The 24,418-nt window shown below is 37.3% G+C and overlaps 2 protein-coding genes and 1 long non-coding RNA gene across 4 annotated transcripts; 2 read left to right on the top strand and 1 right to left on the bottom strand.

Moving 5' to 3' along the window:
- The first annotated feature begins 408 nt into the window (after positions 1-408).
- LOC117997159 (mitochondrial-processing peptidase subunit alpha) lies at positions 409-13,905 on the top strand. Of its 2 annotated transcripts, none has more exons than XM_069498388.1 (12): positions 409-643; positions 6,688-6,926; positions 7,412-7,491; positions 7,964-8,104; positions 8,524-8,661; positions 9,722-9,859; positions 10,252-10,389; positions 10,925-10,997; positions 11,984-12,116; positions 12,549-12,714; positions 12,976-13,108; positions 13,650-13,905. In XM_069498388.1, exons 2-12 carry the CDS (start codon positions 6,797-6,799, stop codon positions 13,826-13,828), a joined length of 1,449 nt encoding a protein of 482 aa, XP_069354489.1. In that variant the 5' UTR covers positions 409-643; positions 6,688-6,796; the 3' UTR covers positions 13,829-13,905. The 2 variants fall into 2 exon arrangements, with proteins under 2 accessions (XP_069354489.1, XP_034841231.1); XM_034985340.2 differs by lacking the exon at positions 409-643 and adding an exon at positions 5,897-6,120.
- Positions 13,906-15,835: 1,930 nt separating this feature from the next.
- On the bottom strand, positions 15,836-21,927 carry ScsbetaG (Succinyl-coenzyme A synthetase beta subunit, GDP-forming). Its single transcript, XM_034985343.2, has 4 exons — positions 21,072-21,927; positions 20,374-20,529; positions 17,470-17,704; positions 15,836-17,033 (listed from the first exon to the last, which is right to left on the bottom strand). The coding sequence occupies exons 1-4, from the start codon at positions 21,744-21,746 to the stop codon at positions 16,834-16,836; spliced, it is 1,266 nt and encodes a 421-aa protein (XP_034841234.1). The 5' UTR covers positions 21,747-21,927; the 3' UTR covers positions 15,836-16,833.
- A 573-nt stretch (positions 21,928-22,500) lies between these two features.
- On the top strand, positions 22,501-23,504 carry LOC138402259 (uncharacterized). The gene is made up of 3 exons (XR_011236671.1): positions 22,501-22,661; positions 22,894-23,085; positions 23,359-23,504. It is a non-coding gene; the product is annotated as an uncharacterized lncRNA (long non-coding RNA).
- Positions 23,505-24,418: the final 914 nt, after the last annotated feature.

The following is a 24,418-nucleotide window of genomic DNA, read 5'->3' as shown; positions in this document are numbered from 1 at the left end:
CACGCTACATTTTTCTTTACACAGTACTTCTTCTTCTTCTTCCTTACCTTATCCCACGCTACGTGGGGTCGGCACAACATGTCTTCTTCTTCCACTCATTCCTGTCATTCGTCAACGTATTATCCACTTCTTTTTCACGCATATCCTCTTTCACGCAATCCATCCACCTTTTCTTTGGTCGTCCTCTCCTCTTTTTTCCTTCCACATGCATACTTAACATTCTTCTAGTGACATGGCTTTCTTCCCTCCGCATTATATGCCCATACCATGCCAGCCTATTACCCCTCATCTTTTCTACCACTGGCGCTACTTTCAAACTACCCCTTATATATTCATTTCTTATCTTATCCATCCTTGTCACACCACACATCCATCTCAACATTCGCATTTCAGTCGCATGTAGGTACTCGCGTTTCATCCGTCCCTTTTACCGCCCAACATTCTGAACCATACAATGTGACAGGTCTAACGACTGTTTTATAGATTTTCCCCTTAAGTTTAAGGGGCATTTGCGGGTCGCATATAACACCTGAGACCTGTCGCCATTTCATCCATCCCGCATTCATTCTATTGTTCACGTCTCGGTCAATATTACCGTCGTTTTGGAAGAGCGAACCGAGGTACCGGAAATTGGAACAAACAGGTAAGGTTATGCCATCTAGAGCAATCTCAGAGAATCTGGAGGGGCCACCGAAGTCACAGAACATATGTTCTGTCTTAGTCCGGCTGATCCTTAGGCAAAAACTTTCCAATTCCTCTTGCCAGCTACATAGTCTGTTCTGGACTTCGGTCGCATCTTCTCCGACAAGCACAATGTCATCGGCAAACAGCATGCACCAGGGTGCCTGCTCCTGTATGTTTGACGTCAGAGCATCCATTATCAGGACAAACAAGTAAGGACTTAAAGCCGATCCCTGATGCAAACCTACTTCCACATTGAACCTGTCTGTAACTCCAGCTTCTGACCGGACCCTTGTGCTTGCTCGTCTATACATCGCTTTCACAAGCCTCACGTACTTCCCAGGCACTCTCTTTACTTTCATAGCCCACCACAAAACATCACGAGGAACTCTATCATATGCCTTCTCCAGGTCGATAAATACCATGTGCAGGTTTCTACGTGCACCCCTGTATTTCTCGCAGAGTTGACGGAGTGCGAATATTGCATCTGTGGTAGGTACCTCGACCGGGCATAAACCCGAACTGGTTTTGTGTGACCTCAGTCTCCTCTCTCAGTCTCCTTTCTATCACTTTTTCCCAAATCTTCATACTATGCGACATGAGCTTTATTCCTCGATAGCTGTTACAGTCTTGTACATCACCCTTGTTTTTGTAAATGGGCACCAACAAACTGTTGCACCATTCTTCGGGGATCTCCTCCTCATGCAACAGCTTATTGAAGAATAAAGTCAGCCAGCTCCATCCATCTTCTTTTAGGAACTTCCATACTTCAGCTGGTATACTATCTGGCCCTGTTGCTCTACCATTTTTCATACTCTGTACTGCCTTTCTTACTTCATCTATACTCACCTGTTCTACCATACCCAAGTTAGTTGGTACATTATCTAACTCTCCACTCCACTCATTCTCTTCATTCATTAACTTTCTAAAATATTCTCTCCAACGGTCTTTTATGTCCTCTTCATTTGTTAAAACTTTCTTTTCACTATCCTTTATGCATTTGATGTGAATAATATCCCTTGCATTCTTTTCTCTTGCTCTTGCTAGTCGGTATAAATCTTTTTGGCCTTGGGGGCTTTCAAGAGACCTATACAATTTTTCTTGTGCCTTTCCCCTTGCGATACCGACAGCTCTCTTAGCTTTCTTTTTACGCTCCATATATACTTCCCTTTTATTTTGTTTCATAATTACGTCACTATCGCTCACTCCTTTCCACTCTTTAAAGGCATCTTTTTTTTCTTTCAGAACTTTTTGTACGTCCTCACTCCACCACCAGGTGTCTTTGTCAATCCGCCTTCTATTCTTCGTCTCACCAAAAATATCCATTGCCACACTCCTCATAAATGAAGCCATTTCATTCCAGCACTCATTCACCGATTTCTTTTGAAAATCACCATCCATTTCAATCATTTTGTCTACCACTCGTCTTTGAAATTCTATCGCGCACTCCTCTTTTTCTATCATGTACCATTTTATTTTAGGCAGGCTTGGACTTGATGGTTTGAACCTTTACTTTCATTTCCATTAGTAAAAGTCTGTGTTGAGATGCTAATGGTTCCCCCGGTATGCTTTACAGTCCTTCACTGTGTTAAGATTTTTCCTACTAATTAGAAAATAGTCTATTTGTGATCTGTGGTTGCCACTTTGGTAAGTAATTAAATGCTGGTCTCGTTTCTCAAAAAATGTATTTACTATGACCATGTCAAAGGCAGATGCCGATTGCAGTAGTGTTTCTCCCTCTCTGTTTCGAGTCCCAAAACCCCAACTCCCATGCACTCTTTCAAAATTTTCATTCGTTCTTCCTACATGACTGTTAAAATCCCCTCCTATATATATTTCTTCGCTTTGTGGAATACCCATCATAACAGCATCAAAATCTTTCCAAAACGTCTCTTTCATTTCATCATCACACCCTACCTGTGGCGCATACACACTCACTATGTTTACAACTACGTTTTGTATAACTAGCTTAACAACTATAATTCGGTCATTCACTCTATTTACGTCTGTCACACATTTTTTCAGGTCTTTGTCTAATACCACTCCCACACCATTTATCCTACCGTCACTCCCACTATAGAAAAATTTATACTCAGCCCCAATTTCCCTCGCTTTCGTACCCGTCCACCTCGTTTCTTGTAGACAGGCAACATTTATTCTTCTCTTTTCTAATACATCCGCTAGCTCTCTTCCTCTTCCAGTCATCGTTCCCACATACCAGGCCGATTGCCGTAAACTGACATGTGACATCGCAATAGAAATATCCTTAAGAATCGTGATCGTTACAGTTGATAAATTTGCTATCGCGGACGACTAATGCACTATATCGCATTTGGTCATTATCGACATTTTGATGACGTATTGGTAGCACGGACCTATTTATAACCCGACTAAATCGAATATCTATGGTAATCACTTGGTAATCTAGCAATTTACATGGACATAACAGTCTCCTAAATTTGGCTACGTTACTTATTACAAATAAGTAGTTAGTCTGTGTTAACTATTTAGAACCCCAGACCACAAAGTACAATTTTTTGTTGTTTTTCCTTAGTTTACGCGTTTGTTTTTTGTGATTAATTCTGCAACTTTGCTTGCTCCTCGGACTCCGGAGACTTAGTTTTTCTCACTGAACTTATACGCAAATGCCTGGGCACTGATTTGCCTAAGTATTGGGACCCTTATTGACGGACTGTGGCTGCTTGGAAGTTAGAACTCGTAAGTTAACAAACGTTATCATTCAATACAAGTAAAGGCTCTCATGCGGGTTTCCTCACGATCTTCCTTTTCCTTCACAGCTAAGCAAGTGATATTTAGTTGTTACAATGGTATTAAACTCCGAAAAGTTAGAGGAGTTTTAACAGCGTTTCATAAAGTACCTATTATACAAATTGAGTCCATTGCTACTGGTGGTTATGACTTCATAGTAAGTACCTCCACACTACAAGTGCTTTCTCGAGTATGTTTCCTTATGTATCTAGAGCTGCCTAAAACGTTGCTCTTCATATGAAAGTTTGGATGTTTCTTACTCCTTCGCACCACAAATATTTAAAGAAACAATTTGGATTAGCTAAATTAGTAACAAAGATACCATATACACTGATTCTAAAGTCTTCGCAGACAACGTCATACCTAAACAGAAGCTGGTAGTGCCTAGTGGTATAGATTAAGCAACACAGTCAGTGGTCACTTACTCAGTTATCATAATTTTTTTTCAGGCAAAGGTGATACAGTGCTGCATTCATTTCTTCATCCTGACAAAGATATGGATTGGGATATGTTGTGAACTCGAGCTCTTGGACCCCGTGCAGAGACAAATAAAATAATGAACGGTGCCAGATTAGATTTATAAGAAGCAGATGGTGATATAATTAAAATGTCTGAATCTAATCTACTTTAACAAAAGAATACATAAAAAATCATCAAACTGTTGTTTTATTATAAGAAGCAGATGGTGATATAATTAAAATGTCTGAATCTAATCTACTTTAATAAAAGAATACATAAAAAATCATCAAACTGTTGTTTTATTTGCCTAAATTATTTAAATTCCAAAGTAATTTCCAAAGCTAAATCAATTAAATCAGAAAATGATTCGACTTTTGGACATTACTTTGGGGAATAATTTTAGAAGTTCCCCGAAGAGCCTAGTGGTTAGGATGTCCACCTCTGAATAATTGAAGGTTGGGGGTTCAATTCTAGGAACGCATCTCTAAGAGTTATGTGCGTTTTAAACAATTAATTATACTTAACTTGATTTAGCGGTGAAGGAAACATCATGAGGAAATCTGCATGCCTGAGAGTTCTCCATATTGTTCTCAAAGGAGTCAAAGGTATACTATTATGTTTAGCTTGTCGCTGGCTCACTATAGAGTACGGTTCTCTTGAGTGTGAGAAGAGTTTTGGCCATAGTCTACCATGCTGGCCAAATGCGGATTGGTAGACTTCACTTCACACACCTTTGATAACATTTTGGAGAACTCTCAGGCATGCAGGTTTCCACACAATGTTTTCCATCACCGTTAAAGCAATGATATTTAATTATTTAGTTATAAAATGCACATAACTGTTCTCCAAGAAGTTATAGGTGCGTGTAAAAAGTACTCTGTGATTCTCGTTTCTCAGTGTTAGTATACCTCTATATTTAATGTACTCTGTGCATCAAACCTACTAATGAAAGAGTCATCACATATTCTTTTAAAAGTACTTATGAGACTTACATTAATCTAAAAATACTTTTATACTATTATACTAGCTTCTAAAATTAATAATTGATTTCTTATCTAGCAGAAGAATTACTATAGCCTTTTTAATCCCTTTCATAACTTTATTTTAATTAATATGAGTAGTAAAACGATTTGCGGATAGCTTATGTCACTGATAAAAACACCTCTCGAGTTGTTTCAATGAAAACCTCATTTGACGTAACATTTGTCGAGGTTCTTATATGACATCAAACTTCAAAACGCGTCCGCAATAGCATTTTTCATACAATAAATTTTATCGATAGTGTAAATGAACTGTCAAAACATTTTTTTGTCCACATCTATCCTTTGTGGACTGTCTCACCGAACCGTGATAGGAAAACCATATTTTGACATTGATGCTGTCATTAAATGATAGATGCAGTCGATTCGCAATCGGCCTGATCCTCATTTTTACTTCTCGGACTCGCTTCTTACGTTGCACCCGTCCCTGATGCAACAACCCTAGTCCATTTCTCACAGGCGCCGGGTGCTGCCCCTGCGCGTTGCCTAGAGGGTACGCCCTAACATTTTCACACATATCTTTATTATTCTTAGTCATGTTGTAGGGATTTGGCAAGATGTTTTGCAGCCGGCCGCCTGCCTGACGCTAACCCTCTTTGGGAACGCTTTTGTTTGGTGGAAATACGTTCGAACCGCCACCATTCGGTTTATCCCTTAGTCGCCTTTTACGACATCCACGGGAAGATATGGAGCGGTCACATTCTTAAACCGGGACCGCACGGAAGTCTTTACACAGTACTTAAATCTACCTATTATTCTATCTACGCTCAAACCTCATCAATGACAAGGGAACTAGCAATGGTGGTGCCATTTGTGCTAAGCTGCTAAGCTTTAACCGGCCAACCCTATTCCCGTTTTATTCCTCTTATTACTCTTTGGTTGACAGGATTAAAAAAAACTAGAACGCAGAGCCGTAAAGCCAGTTAGAATCTCATAATATACTCTGTGGTTAGAATAAAAAGAAATAAAAAACACCAAAAAAAAACGAATAGATGTGTTTGTTTGTGAAATTTTTAAATTTTAAATAATTTCTAAAACAGTAAAATAAAATTTTGTAGTAATTATTATTTATTACAATAATATAAAAATTTACGCATATTTAGTCTGAAATAATGTCTCATGTATCAGATATGAAAGTTCTATTTTCTAGGTTGTGTTCTATAAAAAATGGGTTAGTTTATTAATTGGCATTTTTATTTATAAACTTTCTATTTCTTTTCAATAAATCCATATGTATAGTTTATTGTTTCAATATTTTTCATTAAATAGGTATTTATATTAGGCATTTATAGTTCTTTTAGTAAAATGTAAAGTTTTTAGTTATAGTAGTTTAATTAATGCTTTATATGCGACTTGCACGGCACCTTTTATACGTTGATGATACTATATACTGTAATATATATTATATACTAAATGGTTTATTCCATTATCCATCCTAAAACATTATCCAAACTAAAATATATATATATATATATATATATATATATAATACAAATTCTATTGATCAGGTAAATAGTAGGATGGATAAACAGAATAAGCTTATTAATTCACAAACTTATTATATTTTACTTGTTATATTTTAATTCAAATACTTACCTTGAATTTTTTACAACTATTTTAAAGTTTTAAACTGTTCTGTGGTATTCAATAACTTATAACCACAATATGCTTATATAAAAAATTAAAGAAACCACAAGATAATACACAATATGCCATAATAATATTTCAATACTTTTAGGCTGCCAACATTTAAATATGGATCGAGAAGCTTCAGTCAAAACATTGACAAACCTTCTCAGCCATTGTCAAAAAAAAGTGTTTCACCTTTGCCACCTCTCTCTGAGCCGATGCTGAATCTTCCACCAGTAGAATATGCCTCCTCTAAATCAGAAAACTATGTTACTGAAGTGACCATACTCAGCAATGGCTTGAGAGTGGCATCTGAAAAGAAGTTTGGACAATTTTGTACTGCTGGTGGTAAGTAAGAGACCCTCCTCCACTATGGTTCGCGACAGGTCAAGATGGCAATCGGTGTATGAGGCGGGGAGACGCAGTGCATATCGACACAGCGCTTGCGCTATTCCACACCAGGTTACCGCAGAGTTTGTGCTGGGCGTCCCCACAATGATTGCCACCTCAACCTGTCGCGTATTATAGGTGGACAGAAATCAAACAAGTTGCAGGGAGCAGCTGGATTCAGGCAGCACAAGACTGTCGCATGAAGAAGAGCCCACAAGAGACCGGCATCCATTAGTGGATGTCTATCTGTTGATGATGATTATGATGACAGTTTTTGTCCTGGAAATCTGTCAAGACCTAAGTTTATTCAGGAACAGAAAACTTTGCTCTAGATCACTTTAAAGAAAAGTTGTTTATCTGTTTTCTGTCTGTATTGTTATGTGATCTTCTACATATAAATGATAACATATAAACACCTAAATCAATAAAATATTTTTTTTCAGTGGTGGTTGACTCTGGCCCGAGATATGAAGTGGCATACCCAAATGGTATCTGCCATTTCCTTGAAAAGTTAAGTTTTGGTGTAAGTACATAAATATATTTCTAATTTCTGACTTGTCTCCTTGGAATATAATTTTAACATTGCTATACTTTTTGATCAGATATTTGTTACTCAGTACAGTACTCACTAACAGTTAAAAACATTGCTTTATAAAAAGTAACTAGTAACTAAGTGCATCTTTAGAGGTTTTTATAAAACATAATCAGCAACTGATAAGTCATTTTATTGTATTCAAAACTAGCGACCCGCCCCTGCTTCGCACGGGTAGCTTGTTACAATTTTTTGAAAATAAAATATGTTACTCAGGAATAATGTAGCTTTCTACTGGTGAAAGAATTTTTAAAATCGGTTCTGTAGTTTCAGAGATTACCTCCTACAAACTCTTTATAATATTATTCAAAATTCAAAATAATTAATTATTTATTTATTAATACTTTTATTTGTCATTATTTTCATATTTTATATGTTTTTTATTTTTGATGTTATTTTACAGGCAACCCACAAATTCCCAACCCGTGACGTAATGCTCCGCGAGTTAGAAAGACATGGAGGAATATGTGACTGCCAAGGGTCGAGAGATACCACAGTGTATGCAACCAGTGCAGATTCCAGAGGACTGGAAGCTGTAACTCAGGTAAAACATGTTTAAATACTGGAATGGAGCCCGCCCGCCGCTCACGTATCTCGCTCTCGCTCAAGCGAGTAATGTCATTGGACGCACCATAAAAATGCGTGTTGTTGTACACAGTACAACAAAATAATTCGAAAGCCGTGAATTTCTGGTTACATCACAAAAAAATTATGTGATGTGTTCATGAAAATATAAATAGTTTACTAAATCACGTATATATGGTGCTGTCCATCATTAACTTGCAGTGTTCTACATAAAAGTATTAGGTATATCTTGTACAATGGTACGGAACCCTTCGTGTGCGAGTCAGACACGCATTCGACCGTTTTTTTTGTTTTGTGACGAAATCAATTTATTAGATACTACGCTTACAACTACTAAACAACAACTAGATCATAATTATCAACTCTTGATTGTTGAAGGTGTTAGCAGAAGTGACACTGAGGCCTCAGCTGTCTATGGAGGAGATCGAGGCGGCTCGCCAGGCAGTTGCGTTTGAACTAGAAACTATTTCCATGAGGCCTGAACAAGAGACTATATTGATGGACATGATACATTCTGTAAGTCTGTCTGTTAGTTTCTCTATATATAAAAGGAAAAGGTGACTGGACTGACTGATCTATCAACTCAAACGGCTCAAACTACTGGACGGATCGGGCTGAAATGCGGCATGCAGATAGATAGCTGTTATGACGTAGACATCTGCTAAGAAATGACTTTTGAAAATTCAATCCCTAAGTGACTAAAATGGGGATTTGAAATTCGTGTAATCCACGCGGACGAATTGGGCATAGGCTTGTTGTATATAAAATTTTGTCAGTATAATTTGCTTTATTGCTTCGAAAGTATCAGGCTTATGCTGATTGCATGTTCCTGTAGAGTTAGTAAGAGTTTTACATCTCTATAATATTCATAGATTTTGAGTATTGTAAAGTAAAATTAACCGTAATATAATAAATGATATGTTCAGCCAGTGCCCCAAGTGGAAACAATAAATATCATTAATATGGTTAGGTACATTTTACTCTGATTTTAGGTTCCATCCACATTGGTTACTATTTTTTTTTAACCAGCTAGGAAATAAGTTTACTTAGTGATAAAGAATATTTTATCTGGGTTTAAGGGTTCGTAACTGACCATAAAATGAGAACTAATTTTAATTTGTCAAATAATCGGGTTTTTGCCGATTACCCTTTATTAATAACTACTTACGAAAAGACGAAGTATAAATCTTATTTCGTAGCTGGTTATGAAGAAATAGTTACCAACGTTAATGGAACCTGATTTTATAGTGTTTCGATGTTGACGAGATTTGCTATGTTGTACAGGAAATATTGTACATCGACCTTTAGAAAGAGGTTTCAGCTTCGTAAAGCGTTTTCTCTGTCACTCATACCTATGTGACGGTTTGTCGGTCTCAACGACAGAGACAACGTTCTACGAAACCGCTATCTCTTTCTAAAGGTCGATGTACATTATTTTCTGCCGTGCACTGTCTAAGAGTACCGATCTAACATGTTAGTTGTCTATTTGCTAAACAAATAGCCTCCAATCCAGTCAGTGTCTGAATTTAAAGTTCTTTCCTTTGTTTTATATTAATGAAAATGTTTTATTTTTCAGGCTGCATACAAAGGAAACACGCTTGGTTTGCCAAAAATTTGCCCCGCAGAGAATGTGATGAAAATAGACAGAGGTATAATACTCAACTACTTGAAAAATCACTACACACCTGACCGGATGGTAGTCGCGGCTGTCGGGGTAAAGTATCTATATAATAAAATAAACTATAATTTTACTGTCAAATATTAAAGTAACAATTTTATTATTAAATTACAATTTTAAAAATATTAAAACCTTAATAAACCTAGGGAGGTTCAGGTTTTGATTATAATTGTAATTTTAAAATCATAGAGAAATAAAACAGAAACGGCACTCGCGTATCTTTTCCTATGAGAGATAAATAAAGAATTTACTCAATAGAAAAAGCATTTTTTATATTTAAGGCTACAGTGTTCTCAGCCTTGCAAGATAAATTGTAGTTTATTGTGTAGAAACAAGAGCTGCTTTTATCTAAACGTCGTAGCAGAGTGAGCCTACTGTACCTGGATTATACTTAAGTATTCAGCAGTACTATATACTTTTGTTTGCAGGTAGAGCACAAACCGTTTGTGGAATACGTTCAGAAATATTTCGTGGACATGAAGCCCGCCTGGCACGACGAAGACGGCGCAGCCTTCACATCTCTGACTGATAAATCCATAGCGCAATACACCGGCGGATTAGAACAGGTGATCTTCCATTTCATTCATTTATTTTCAAGCACCATAGGTGGGACGGGAAGAACACACTGGTTAAAGACTTTCGTCTTCAAGCACTGAGGAATTGACGATGAGAAGACTCGACTCAATTTCCTAAAAGCTGCCCAGCCTAGCCGAATTCTTCTGTTGGCTTCCTCGTCGAAATTGCTTCTACCTAATTGAATTATTTGGCCAAGGTAATTAATTGTATTACCTTCAAACACCCACGCACAGGGTACAGGCACAGCTAAATAGCTAAAGCTTTAGAGCCTCAATAGCTCAACCTGTAAAGGAGTGGACTGAAAACCGAAAGGTCGACGGTTCAAACCCCGCCCGTTGCACTATTGTCGTACCTACTCCTAGCACAAGCTTGACGCTTAGTTGGAGAGTTAGTTAGTCATTTTAAATGGCTAATATTCTTATTTGAAAAAAAAAAAAACAAGATGCTGAATCAAGTCCCAAATGCTGATGTGTTTTACATGTACATTATTTTCTGCCGCATACTGTATATATTTATTTATTTCAGGAAGAATGTGAAATCCCACTTTACCCAGGATCTGATCTACCCGAATTATCGCACGTAGTTATAGGATTAGAAAGTAAGTGGAAAACGTAATCTTACCTAACTTGTGTGTGATGCTTGTCATAACCTTCCATAGTATTTCGTTTAAGAATTTTCTATGATGGTGTGCAGAATTTATTTCATTTAAAAATTCTCCATGATGGTGTGCAGATCTAAACCTAATGCTCTGCACAAAATCACTGATGTTCTCTGCAGAAAAGTATAGACCTGCCTACTAATTCGCTAACTCAGTGTCTAACACTGAATGATTTTATCGTAAAAAACCTTCAATGGAATAAAAAAAAAATTGTCAAATGAGCTTAGTGGCTATCATTCAGTGTTAGACACTGTTAGCGAATTAGTAGGCAGGTCTATATCTATTCATGTATTATGCAAGCATCTGCAAGCAGATGGCGCTCCTCACTCGTACGAAGAAATCAATCAGCAATCACTAGATACGATCGCACTAACGGAGTTTCCTGCAATCTGCGCTGTATATTTATTTATTTATTTATGTAATTATTATTAGTATTTTTTAATTAATTAACTTATTTTTGGTAGTAAAATTACCTGACACTTTATTCACATGTGGTGATTACCTTTAATTAGCTCGTCATTTTATCTAAGAACGTTTGTATTTTAAATTTCGTGTTTGATGTAGATGATTAGCTGTTGGTGATCCTAATAAATGAAAAAAAATAGAAGTTCCAATATACAACCATATGCCTAGCTGGCGCTACCGAGCAAACCCAACCGCTCGATGGGAGATCTCCATTTGGTACAGTCGCCTACACACAGCTCCCGTGCAGTATCATTTAGTGAAGCAGCAATGTAAAACCAAACAATGTCAAATGAGCTCAGTGGCTACCATTCAGTGTCTAACATCAGTGTTAGCCACCAACACTGATGTTAGACACTGAGTTAGCAAATCACCCCGCTGGTATAATGAGTAAAAACTTTAGACAGGTGAATTTATTTTAGAATGAATCTTATTAGTACAGACTGTATAATATATTTGTTAAGGCTGTTCACACGGCGACAGTGACTTCGTGGCGACGTGTGTGCTCAACATGATGATGGGCGGCGGCGGCTCGTTCTCGGCCGGCGGGCCCGGCAAGGGCATGTACACGAGGCTCTACACCAACGTGCTCAATAGGTGGGTGTCTACGCTAATGTTGTGACGCAGGGTTATCATGGGTGGACTTGGTTTGAAATGGCATGTAGGTACATATTTACAAATTAACCCTAAGTTTACATTACATACAATTTTAATGGGGGTGAACAGCATACTTAAATCGATAAATCACCCACTGCGCAGGTATAAGATTAGAGGCCTTTTAACAAGACGCCTAATATGTAGATCTATATTTATCTCACTGGGTAAGTTTGACGTAGGAGATCTTTTGACGTGACACCAACTGCATAGCTTACACGAATAAAGTACCAGGAAAATAGGATGGAAGCTAGGTTCAGTAAATTCGTCTAACATCAATGTCAGGCACTATAATTTCAATACAACGCTTATGCGCGAGAGTATAAAAAGCAGTTTTACTTACCATCGGAAGTAAAAAGATAAGTTTTCCTTCAGGTACCACTGGATGTTCAACGCGACGGCCTACAACCACGCGTACGGCGACACTGGGCTGTTCTGCGTGCACTCCGCCGCGCCGCCCGCGAGACTGCACGACACTGCGCTCGTCATCGCGCGCGAGCTCGCCAACATGGCCGGCAACGTGGGCGAGACTGAGCTCCGGGTATATATGTACTTGATTGGTAGCTATGCAATGCAATATGTCCACGTTTCCTACAACCCACTTCACTTATTTGTGAATGACAGATGGATCTTGTTGGGTGAATTCCTGAAACACAATATTAAACATCATTCGACGTCACGCTTCGATGGTGATTAAGCCCACCATCTGATTGGTCCTAATAATTTTCTATAAAATCATCAACATGGTTCTTCAAATTCCTCTATCCTCCATACTAATATTATAAATATATTGTGTTGGCAGAGAGCAAAGACGCAGCTGCAATCGATGCTGCTGATGAACCTGGAGGCGCGACCCGTCGTGTTCGAGGACGTCGGCCGACAGGTGCTGGCAACCGGCAAGAGGAAACCGCCGGCTTTCTTTATTAAGGAAATTGGTTCGTATTCATTCAAATATACGTCTATTGATATAGAGCGCGCTTTTAAAAAACTAGCTTATCCCCGCGGGTTCGTCCGCGAGAAGTACATAAATTTCAAATCCCTATTATACCCCGGGGGGGATTGAATTTTCAAAAATCCTTTCTGTCTACGTCATAATAGCTATCTGCATACTAAATTTCAGTTCGATCCGTCCAGTAATTCGAGCTGTGAGTTGATAGATCAGTCAGTCAGCCAGTCAGCTTTTCCTTTTATATATTTAAAAAAATAGGATTTGTGTAAAATGTTGCGCACCTGATAGACGTAGCTAATAGATTTTCCTGTGACTTTTTGACCGTCAAAAATTGCGACTACAACACAATTACAAGCATAGAGCTCTCACGCGTCTATTTAACTATATGGTTCAAAAAATCGTACTTTTGACATGAAATTTGACACAAAAAGTTATGGCGCGTGAGGTGTTAAATTTTTCGCGTAATACTTAAAACTTACGTGTAGGTACTTATTCGTATTAATGACGGAATTGAACAAATTTTACAGAAAAGATCACAGCGGACGACATAGTCCGGGTAGCGCGGCGCATGCTCAGCAAGAAGCCGGCCGTGGCGGCGCGCGGCAAGCTGGCGCAGCTGCCGAGCTTCGACGACATCCACGCCAACATGAGCCTCGGCGACAGCCACGCGCCGCAGGGCCGGCGGCTCAACCTCTTCAGGCTCTAGTGTACTGCGTAGGTTTATTGTAACGGTTATGTTTATTGCGAGCGATGGTATTAAATAAAGTCTATTTTAGTTCCAATTATTTAAGTTTTATTAATCATTCTCCTTATCGTCTTTCCTACTTCTAAAGGATTTGTATGAAAACTTTAACACTAAATATTTCACTCGATGGGGGTGTTCCCCCCGCCACGCTCCGTAGTCGGCTCGGCCCGGCGGCTCAAATTCTTCAGGCTCTAATCTAATACACTGCATATAATATTGTAACGGTTATTGTGATAATGTGGCTAATTCTGTTGTAATCAATCTCAAAACTAAATTTACAGCTCTAGATCTTAGGCGCCGTTCTCCACGGACGAGAATTGCGGCGATAGTCTCACCAAACTCTATGGACCTATCTCTCAGGGCGAAAGTTTGTAGGTTTGATTGTAACACGGCGAGACTATCGCCGCGATTCTCTCGTCCGTGGAGACGGCGCCCAAGATCTATCGCTTTAGAGCTATCCTTTTCCGCAAAGATAATTGAATATGTAATACATTTAGGCCTCGTTTACGGAGATGCGCTGGCCGTCAAGCGTCGTGTGTGGCGTTGCGTCTCGCGGAGCGTCGTACGTTTTTTTTGTTTACGGTGAGGCAGCGCGTAAAGCGGCACTTAGCATCGCACGCGTAATCACAAACATAAATGGCAATATACGATGTTGTTCATAGAGATGCGAGGCGGGAAGAGTGGCGGTGCGCGGCGGGCGCGTCTGCGTTATGCGATTTCCAAATAAACTGGCAGAAGGTTCCGCTGCGGGCATCGCTTCATCGAGAATTGCCGCCGCGACGATGAACGCCGCGTGGGACGCGTCGATGCCATCCGCGGGCTCGGCCTCAAAAAACGCTCCATCTCAAACACACGCGTATAAAATTGCTTCTCCGTAAACGCACTGATACAACGCCATATGTTTAAATTCAGTGCGGGCCGCGCCGCCCATCGCAACGCACGACGCCCCACGTCTCCGTAAACGAGGCCTTAGGGTCTGCGCAGACGAGACTATAGACGATTTGACATGTCAACGTCTAGTCTTTGGAGGACAAAAGTCCTGTCTTTTACTACCGTTTTTCGCGGTACTATCTAGTCTGTCTTGTGCGTTGCAGTTCTTAAGTTATCACTTTTATCTTTATCCTCCGTGGACTATGGTCCATCGTCTGCGCAGGTCCTTAGACTTGTCAATTTTCATGTTAGTTTAGTTCAGAGATTGTGTAGGTACATGTACAACAAAATTTAGCAATTTCGAGTTTCTTATTCACCTGTTGTTTTATCTTTATACATGATCCTCAGAAAGTCATGATACAGCCCAATAGGTAGGTATTTAAATTTTGAAATCGAATGGGTTTAGTTAACGTAGGTGGGTAAGCTGGTACCCAATAAAATAAAATGCTCAGCATATAATAAATCATTTTTATTCTTCATAATATTATGTACAAAACAACACTTAAATCTACAATGGAAACTATAATATAATAATAGTTACTATTTTACTATTCATGGCAAGAATTGGTTGGTTCAATTTTGTTAGTAGAGAAACAGAAATTCAAAGCTCAGTCTCAAAACCTAAAATCATCAAATATTTTATAAGTACAAATGCTAAAAGAATTATGATATTACACTTACTTCGAGGAGGAAATTCGTAAAATGTTTTAAATACTTTTAGGAAATAAGGATTTCTTGATACTAAAATCATTGTGCACAATTTGAAACTTAATCAAAGTATGACGATTGTAATACTTACCTACTTACTAATAGAAAATTATGAAATAAAGAATCAACAAATTGTAAACGTAAGTATATTGTGCTACATCATAATATTTATCATTATGAATTCCTGAAAGGCCGGCAACGCATCGACAGTTCCTCTGGTGCTGCAAATGTTCATGGGCGGCGGTAATCACTTAACATCAGGTAACCCGCCTGCTCGTTTGCTCGCTATCTCTATTTTAAAAAAACCTTCTTTTACCCAACAGGTAGTCTCAGAGTCGCTTGATCGTTACGTAAGACATGAATTAGTATGGACAAAGATAATATATACAAGTAAGATCGCTAACGTCATACATTCATTTAAAGCTTGCATAAAACTCCTTTAAGTCGCCGGTACCTTGTAGGTCAACTCCTTATAGTGTGATGGCATTATTGTGCAAGCTAAAATGTGAGTTATCAAATTTATTTAGTGCCATCTATCGAACAGCTGATGAAACTCAATTTTATTTAGAGCCAACTCAAATTTTACTCAAATAATAAACGAAATCCAAAATCACAGGCAATCATCAGAGGGTCCGGTATCAAGCGTAGGTCAGCAGTTTGGCATCATCAAAAATCCAGGAGCAAGCACAAGTAATCGGGTTAGCAGAATCTCGGAGTCCATATAGCAGAAACAATTCACAAACGAAATAGGGAAAAGAAATAAAAGCACTCAGAAAATTGTAATACACCGTCAAATTCAACCGTCACCAATCCAAAGGCAAAATAATAATTTTATTTTCAAGTAACAAGTCATTTTGTTACGCCATCTACTGGAATTTTGTAATACTACTTCAGCTATCCAAAGCAATATGCTATGGATATCGTAAAGTTCAATGAGTCAATAATTAAAATTAAGAATTAGCTTTTTCCGATGGTGATGTTGTGAAAATTTTGTATTTTGTTACTAAATATAAATAAATTTGATGAACCAGACAAGTAAAATATGATATTTCGTCAAATCCATAAAAAATATATTTCATACGAACCAAGTGACGCCATCTAGTAATAGTCTTGAACTAGTTACAATTTTAAATAGAGAGTGAGCGATCTGTACTTGTTTAATATATTATCTTTGGTATGGATAAGGAATGCCTCAAGTAACGATTAAGCGACTCTGAGTACCGCTGCATACTAATTCATGCCTTAAGTAACGATGAAGCGAATCTGAGTGTGGCTGTTAATACGTTGATGAAATACGTTGATTGAAAATGATTTTAACTAGATCCATATTACTGTGCAAGCGCAACAGCAGCCTTTGCTGCTTCGTCAGCATCATTAATGATCTTAAAGGGAAGCCCAGACTCTTCGAGTATCGTTTTTGCTTGCGCTGCATTTGTGCCCGCTAACCTGATCACAAGTGGATGTTTGGGAGGGGTTTCCTTACAAGCTGCCACAATTCCCTTGGCTACGGTTGCGCAATTGACGATACCTGAAATGACACAAAATTTCTTTATAGATAGTCTCTTTATAGTCAATTTTATTGTACAAAGTAAGTTTATCTTATTAAAGATAAATTGCATCTGATTGCAATCTAATGTGAATGATGATTTTATCATAATTTTAATTTATTTTGTGACTCTTAAACCTTGAAAACAATCTGAAAATTTTCATGTAGATTATTAATTGCTCTATAATGAAGACCTTCACAAAGAAAGAATTGCGGGAAATTCCAATTTTTAAGAAGATTCTTTTCATTCAATTTTACTTTTTTATGTATTTTGCTTTGCTTACTTATAAAAAGGTAAACATGCAAGTAGCACATTGCCTTACTTAGCAAATAACATTTTTGCCTTAAAAAACTTACTGACTACTTAATTTAATTAGTTTTACTTTTTAGTACTAATGAAACAGAACAAAGATCTCACCAGCAAAAACGTTTACAAATATTGCCTTCACTTTAGGGTCAGATTCCAATATTCTCAAAGCAGCAGAGACTTGAGATTGGCCGACTCCTCCTCCAAGGTCAAGGAAGTTAGCTGGTCTGCCTCCGCTTAACATGATGAGGTCCATGGTGGCCATGGCTAAACCAGCCCCATTCACCATGCATCCAATGCTGCCATCCATATCTATGTAGGTTAGGTTGAGCTCAGCAGCTTCTTTCTGAGAATATTCAATTAAGTCAAGCTGAAGGCTTGGTGATTGGAATGAAACCTGTTCAACTCTAAGATTAGAACTTTTAAACAGACAGCAGTTAGGCTTCGTCCATCAGGATGTAGATAATATTAGAAATTATTTATTCCAAAAATTAAAATACATAAATATGGTAATATTTAGTTTTTTTTTTTTTTATAGACTAGCGCTTGGCTGCAATCAGACCTGGTGGCAAGTGGTGATGCAGCCTAAGATGAAGCCAATCTGCATTTTTGCCTATGTAATCACATAACATGTAGTTTTCACCAACCAAGGTAATTTAAAACTACCTGACTATTCATAAGTACTTGTAAAAAGTTTACATGAATAAAAAAACATTCTATTCTATTCTATTCATGTTGATGACAGCACGGAAACTAAAGACGTTAGGTAGATTTTTCAAATATACTCTCATTTACTTTAACGAATATGTAAGCCCAGCCATGTAAATGGGGGAAAGTCAGCTAGTTTACTTAAAGAAAAAGTTTCCTTTAAGTAGGTAATGGGGCCGATTCTCCTGTACACAATCTCTAAACTAAACTAAAATTACACGTCTAAATCTATTGCTATCCCTGTCATAATGTTGCTTGCGGTAAAGGATAGCACTAGATTTAGACCTGTTAATTTAGTTTAGTTTAGAGATTGTACAAGAGAATCAGCCCCATTGTTTTTCTTCAGTATACTTGTAGTTTACATAAATCCTATGTTTTAAACAAGCAATTTTTCTATTTTTCTATATAAAATATAATTTGTTCCTTAGAAATGGCCCTAACTATTTCAATATTATTTAGACACTGTTTTACTTTCCAAAAGGTTTCATCCTTGAGTTCTCGCAGGAAGAACTCAAAACACTAAGCAAAATTCCGTTGTACCCAAGTTTCATACTTAAATATAACAATAAAGGGCAGAGCATAGTTATAACTTATAAGATAATAAATATTAGCACAAAGATGTTTTTATTTAAAGATATGCAATAACATACATTTATTTATTCAATTTTGTCAATATTGCATCAAGTATTGATAAGATAGAATTTGCCCTTGTTTACATAAGACATATTGAATTCTGATAGCCTGTTGATATTATGACATGTTTATCAATATCATAAAACTGTGTTATAATCATTTCTAGGCTATGCCATCATCATCACTCATCGCCCACTACTGAGCACAGGACTTCTCTCAAATTAGAAGGGTTAAGGTCATAGTTTGCCACTCTGGCCCAGTGCAGATTGGCAGACTTCACACACCTTTGAGAACAATATTATGTTGATTTCCACAACAAGCAAACTAGCTCGTTGCTTGCAACTCCTACGCTCTGCTTTGGGAAAGTGGGAAAGTCATTTGTGGGAATGAGTGTAATACTTTATAACAAAATTCCACAATCAATGACTTGCCTTTAAACAAGTTTAAAAATCTATTAAAAATATGCTCCTAAAAAAAGCAGTATAACATGCTACAAGTCGAAGACTATGTAAATGATAAAAAAGATTGGATTTGACTCGCTCCAGCAATGCTCGGTCCTGCAATTGCTTGTACAATATGGTATAATAATATTGTAAATTGATCACTTAAAAAGTGCAACTGCAGAGTTTCTTGATGGTTCTTCTCGGTAAGAATGGCATTGCCAACCAGTAGTAAATTAAACTAGTTGACGATTCAAAAGCACTTTTAAAAGTTTACTTGAATAAAAATATATTGTATTCTATGGAGCACTCTCAGGTATTGCAGGTTTCCTCACAATGTTTTCCTTCAACGTTAAAGATAATTAAAGTCTAAAGGTCCAATTAGCTAGCGTAACGTAACGTAGGTAAACCTAACCCTACCTAGCGACCGGCTCCACCATGTCCCCATACCGGTCCCAGACCAACCAGCTAACCTAGCACACCACAATTAGTTCAATTAACATCAACTACAACGATCACGTTTGTCTAATACAAATTGGAACGATACAAGAAGGACTTACCGATACATAGTTAGTGAACACGCACTATACAGTCACAAACACATTCACAGCACCTTTCACAACCTAGTACTATAACTTCAACGTCTTAAACCACATTAGGTCACAATAACAATTATAATAACCTACAGTACGACACACATAGTGTCTACTGAGAAGTGCCCTCGGCAAGAGCCACACGAATAATGTCCCGTGACACACTGCGCATCTCATTTATAATCTCACAATGACGGTGGGGACGATGACGCGATGTTCAATGAGCAAAGTCTTTACAATTAAATGGCGGCGAGCCCACAAGTATATTTTGGAACCTTACCATTGGCAGAAACTTCAATAAATTTTGTTTATTACCTACTATATGACATTAACAATTCGGATATAATGTGGAGGGAAGAAAGCCATGTCACTAGAAGAATGTTAAGTATGCATGTGCAAGGAAAAAAGAGAGGACGACCAAAGAAAAGGTGGATGGATTGCGTGAAAGAGGATATGTGTGAAAAAGAGGTGGATACGTTGACGAATGACAGGAATGAGTGGAAGAAGAAGACATTATGTGCCGACCCCACATAGCGTGGGATAAGGTAAGAAGATGACATTAACAATTCATGAGTATCAAATATTAAATAAATTTTAAAAATCTGGTCTTGTTTATTTAAATCTTTTTATCTGTTACTTACCTCTCTAGGATCGATTCCAGAGGTATCATCAAGGGCAAATATATCTTTTTGTCGGAACTGTGCATTGTCATCAAAATTAATTTTTGCATCCACTGCTACAACCCTGCCATCGTCAGTTTCCACCAATGGGTTAATTTCTAGTTGAGTTGCATCAACCTTTAAATAATAAACAGAAAATTGCCAGTTAGTGGGGACTGCTGTAAGGAGTGAAAACTTAAAACTATGAAATAACAGCATTTTTTGGATATTCATTTTTACTGTGCAACTTTTCAACAATTATTTCATAATTTGTAAATTAAAACCATTAACACAGTTTAGTTTTTACATCTATTAGCATGTTGGTGATGCAACCTTAAAGTTTTTATCCATCCTAAAATTACCCCATGTAGGTACAGAGTTTGCTCGTTTTGAGAAAGAAGTTTTCATATTATGTAAATATTTCTTTATAGCTCTTCCATGCCTCTTAAATTTTTGAAAAAGTAGCAAGTAACGAAAGCAAGGTATGCCACATAATTCAACAGAGAAGACATTGTGTATCATGGATCACATGTTTGCTGCTTGCCAATTTTATACTTGAAACCATATCATACGACTTATAATTTTAAAATATCATAATTTGTTTTGCAATTCACTGTGAATATTATCAGGTAAATATAAATAAATTATTTATTAATATAGAATAATCAAACCACTTTTACTTTTAGAAACAGTTGCCATAACTTTTTTATTTCTTCAGCACACTTGTTTACCAAAGGGCCTTTGAATTCTAAAAATTCAGCAACTTCCTTAGCCATCTTATCTGTAATGCCTTCATGGATGTCAATAGGGACTGTTTTCAGAAGATGTGGTGTTTTCTCAGCCACTGCTTCAATGTCCATGCCACCAGCAGGAGAGGCGACCAAGGCAGCACCATTATAGGTTCTCTCCATTATAATACTTAAGTACGTCTCTCGTACAATGTTTACACTCTCCGCTACCATTACCTTGTCTACAAGTATGCCTTCTTTTGGAGTTTGTTTTGTTATCAACTTATGTCCAATCATATTTTTTGCTAAAGTGAGTATCTCATTTGGATTTTTAGTTAAATGCACTCCACCTTTGAAACCATTATCGAAATGACCTTTTCCCCTTCCACCCGCTAAAATTTGAGCTTTTACTACATATTCATTCGCCTTAAAATCTGATAATGAGTGTGGATTCAAATTTGAGTCGAGGAGACGAAAGTTTTGAATTGACACTTGGTGCTTCCGCAACAAATCCTTGCTGTGGTATTCTTGAAGATTTAGGTTCCTACTAGAAATTACGCATGGAGTGTAGTTATACGATAAACCACGGAATATTTTAAAGTTGCGAGTTTTGGTTATAGCAGCCATAATTTTTTCCTGCAAACACTAACTGTTCAGCAACGGTCTACTTTAATTTGTAATGATCAAACAACACTCGGGAATTTTATAAATTCCCTGAATATATATAAATATCAAGTTTTTATTAATTATTAAACTTTTTTACTTTGGGTTCAAAAGTCAACAACATTGGAAGCACCACGGGAAGCACCCTAGTTCTGAGGAAGCACCACGGACCAATAACATGGAAGCACCACAGAGACAGACCTTTTTTAAGACTGGTTTTACGGCTCTGGATTCTAGCTCTTTTGAGCCTTACCACAGACCAATAACACATAGCACACAGATCACTATATTATACTAGTCTAGAGACACAGCCATCGACATAGGAGTTGTACTACGAAGTAGGTGGTAGTTAGAATTTCTTTGGACACAGCAGATCTTAGCCACTCACTTATCCAGGGCCGTAAAAAAAATTAAAAAAAAAAAAAAAAAAAAAATAATTAGCCACTCATGAGCTGCAAACATGCTTGACCAGCGTTCGTTTTTCACGTGTTTGTCAAACATGCTTGACGATGTACGGCATAGAGATAGTATACATAGAGGTAACCATAACGTGTTGCCGCTCTTGTACATCTATGTGTCAAAGAGGTATTGTTATCTCCGTCTTTTTCAGGGAACCTCCATTCGTGTAAAAGCGATAGCTCATATAAGTCTGGCAACGTCGCTCTATCGGTGAAAAAAGTGAGCAGTTTAGTTGACAGATGCCCCCTTAAGCAGACAAAACATTGGGGTTTGATGCAATATTTATTAAAAATATTTAAAAAGCACATAAGTCTGGCTCAAAAGTAAGCTTAAAAGTGAAAACAAAATGTGTGACGGTGTGTTTTTTACCTCCAAATCTACGGAAGGAGGCGTAAAAGCTCCAGAATTGTATTTTCATGGGTAAGTCTTTAATAATTATTTCATCGCTACCAATCGCGATTTTTACTCCGAAAATCGCTGAAAATTAAAGATTTGCATATTATAAGTGTAATCATCTCGTGACAAAGTAACAAAATCACGTTTCATAGCGTAATTTAATATTTATTTTAGGCCTCATTTGTAGTGATGTGTGTACATACTTTATCGGTAAAATTAAATTTATCGTTTTAATAATATTTGCATACTTTTGTAGATTTCCAAAATGTCATGAAATTAGAAATGCGTGGATCAGGGCCATAAAACGAAAAAACTGGGAGCCAAAGAAATATTCTCGCCTATGTTCAAAACATTTCGAAAATCCAGTTAACTATATATTTGGTTTAAAATAAAGAAATTAGAATTAGATGCAGTACCAGTACATTTGAAGGATATCCTAAATAGTTAGGTACTATCAACCAGTATGTACTAAGCACTTTCAATTTGTATGTAGGTAGCCGGTAGGTGTCTACTACTAGATAAGTAGCACATTGCAATTTTCTTGATTTGACCATAGTTAAACAAAAAGAGACCAACTATTAATTTGCAGTTTTGAGGAAGTAAATTATTCCTTATGTTTTACAGATTTTTTTTTAATTTTTGTTAAAAATGCAAAAATCCCTATGACGATCATAAGGATTTTTGTATGTTTAAAAGCATGACAAATAAAATTTTATTTCAGGTTAAAAAGAAACTAAAACCACGTCAAGAGCTGGCTAATAGTGAAACCAAAACGAGTCGAACTTTATCTACCTTAGAAGCCTTGGGTCTGCTGATTGTGAATAGATACTAGGCTACCCAGGCTGGCTGCCAGGTAGGTATAAACTTTGTAACAACTTATCACTAATCCAACTCCTCAATGTCATGTTGCAAGAGTAGGCAAAGACTGTTATTGAGGATAATTTTTTATTCAATTATAAACTTTTAGAAGTTCTTACTTTTGAATCGTCAAATGCATCTATTTTTGGTCAGTAATAAGGAAAATAGAACTTACCAGGGCCACTGTAGTTCATCGTGAGTCTTATAGCTTTTTAATTTTATTACTTGTTTTTTAAACAGATTATAAAAAGAGTCGCAGGGAGTCGGATGGTGTTGGCGCAAAACCGTGGCGTGTGGAAATCCTATCCTAGAGAGTATCGAGCAGCTATAATATGCCAGCTGATCTCAACTTAGATCTGATTTGTTTCACGTATAAAGACGATCCTAAAACAAGTCACATTTCTTATCTACCTACATTTGAAGCGGTGGGAAGTAGAACCAATAAATTTGAATTAATAAAAATGTGTTTCCTTTTATACCAAGTACTAGCTGATGCCCGCGACTTCGTCCGCGAGGATTAGTACCTTTCCTTTGTTACTTCTCTGTCCTTTCAAATATATCTATGCCAAAAATCAAGTCGATTGGTTGTTTAGTTAGGGCGTGAAGGAAGGACAAACACACTTTCGCATTTATAAATAAAAAATATTCGAAGAGATTTACTGTTTTTTTAATGAAAGTGTTCCGTCATCTGAACAAAGAGAATTAATTTAGCTGTTATATCGATATCCTTAAAAAATTCGTCGTCCCAACCGTAGATGGGTGCACACAGTGACAAAATGACGCACGCACACATAAATGAATTGACACGCATTTGGAGCTTAGTATCCATCCAGGTAATCATTCATCTAAGGTGTACGGCTATGTTTGTCAAACAAACGTTCCATTTTAGCTCCATTATTTCTTTCAGTAAATTTTCATGTGTG

This window comes from Maniola hyperantus, chromosome 4 (genome assembly GCF_902806685.2).
Source record: "Maniola hyperantus chromosome 4, iAphHyp1.2, whole genome shotgun sequence".
In the NCBI taxonomy this organism is placed as follows: domain Eukaryota; kingdom Metazoa; phylum Arthropoda; class Insecta; order Lepidoptera; family Nymphalidae; genus Maniola; species Maniola hyperantus.
This window is presented reverse-complemented; position numbering and strand designations above follow the sequence as displayed.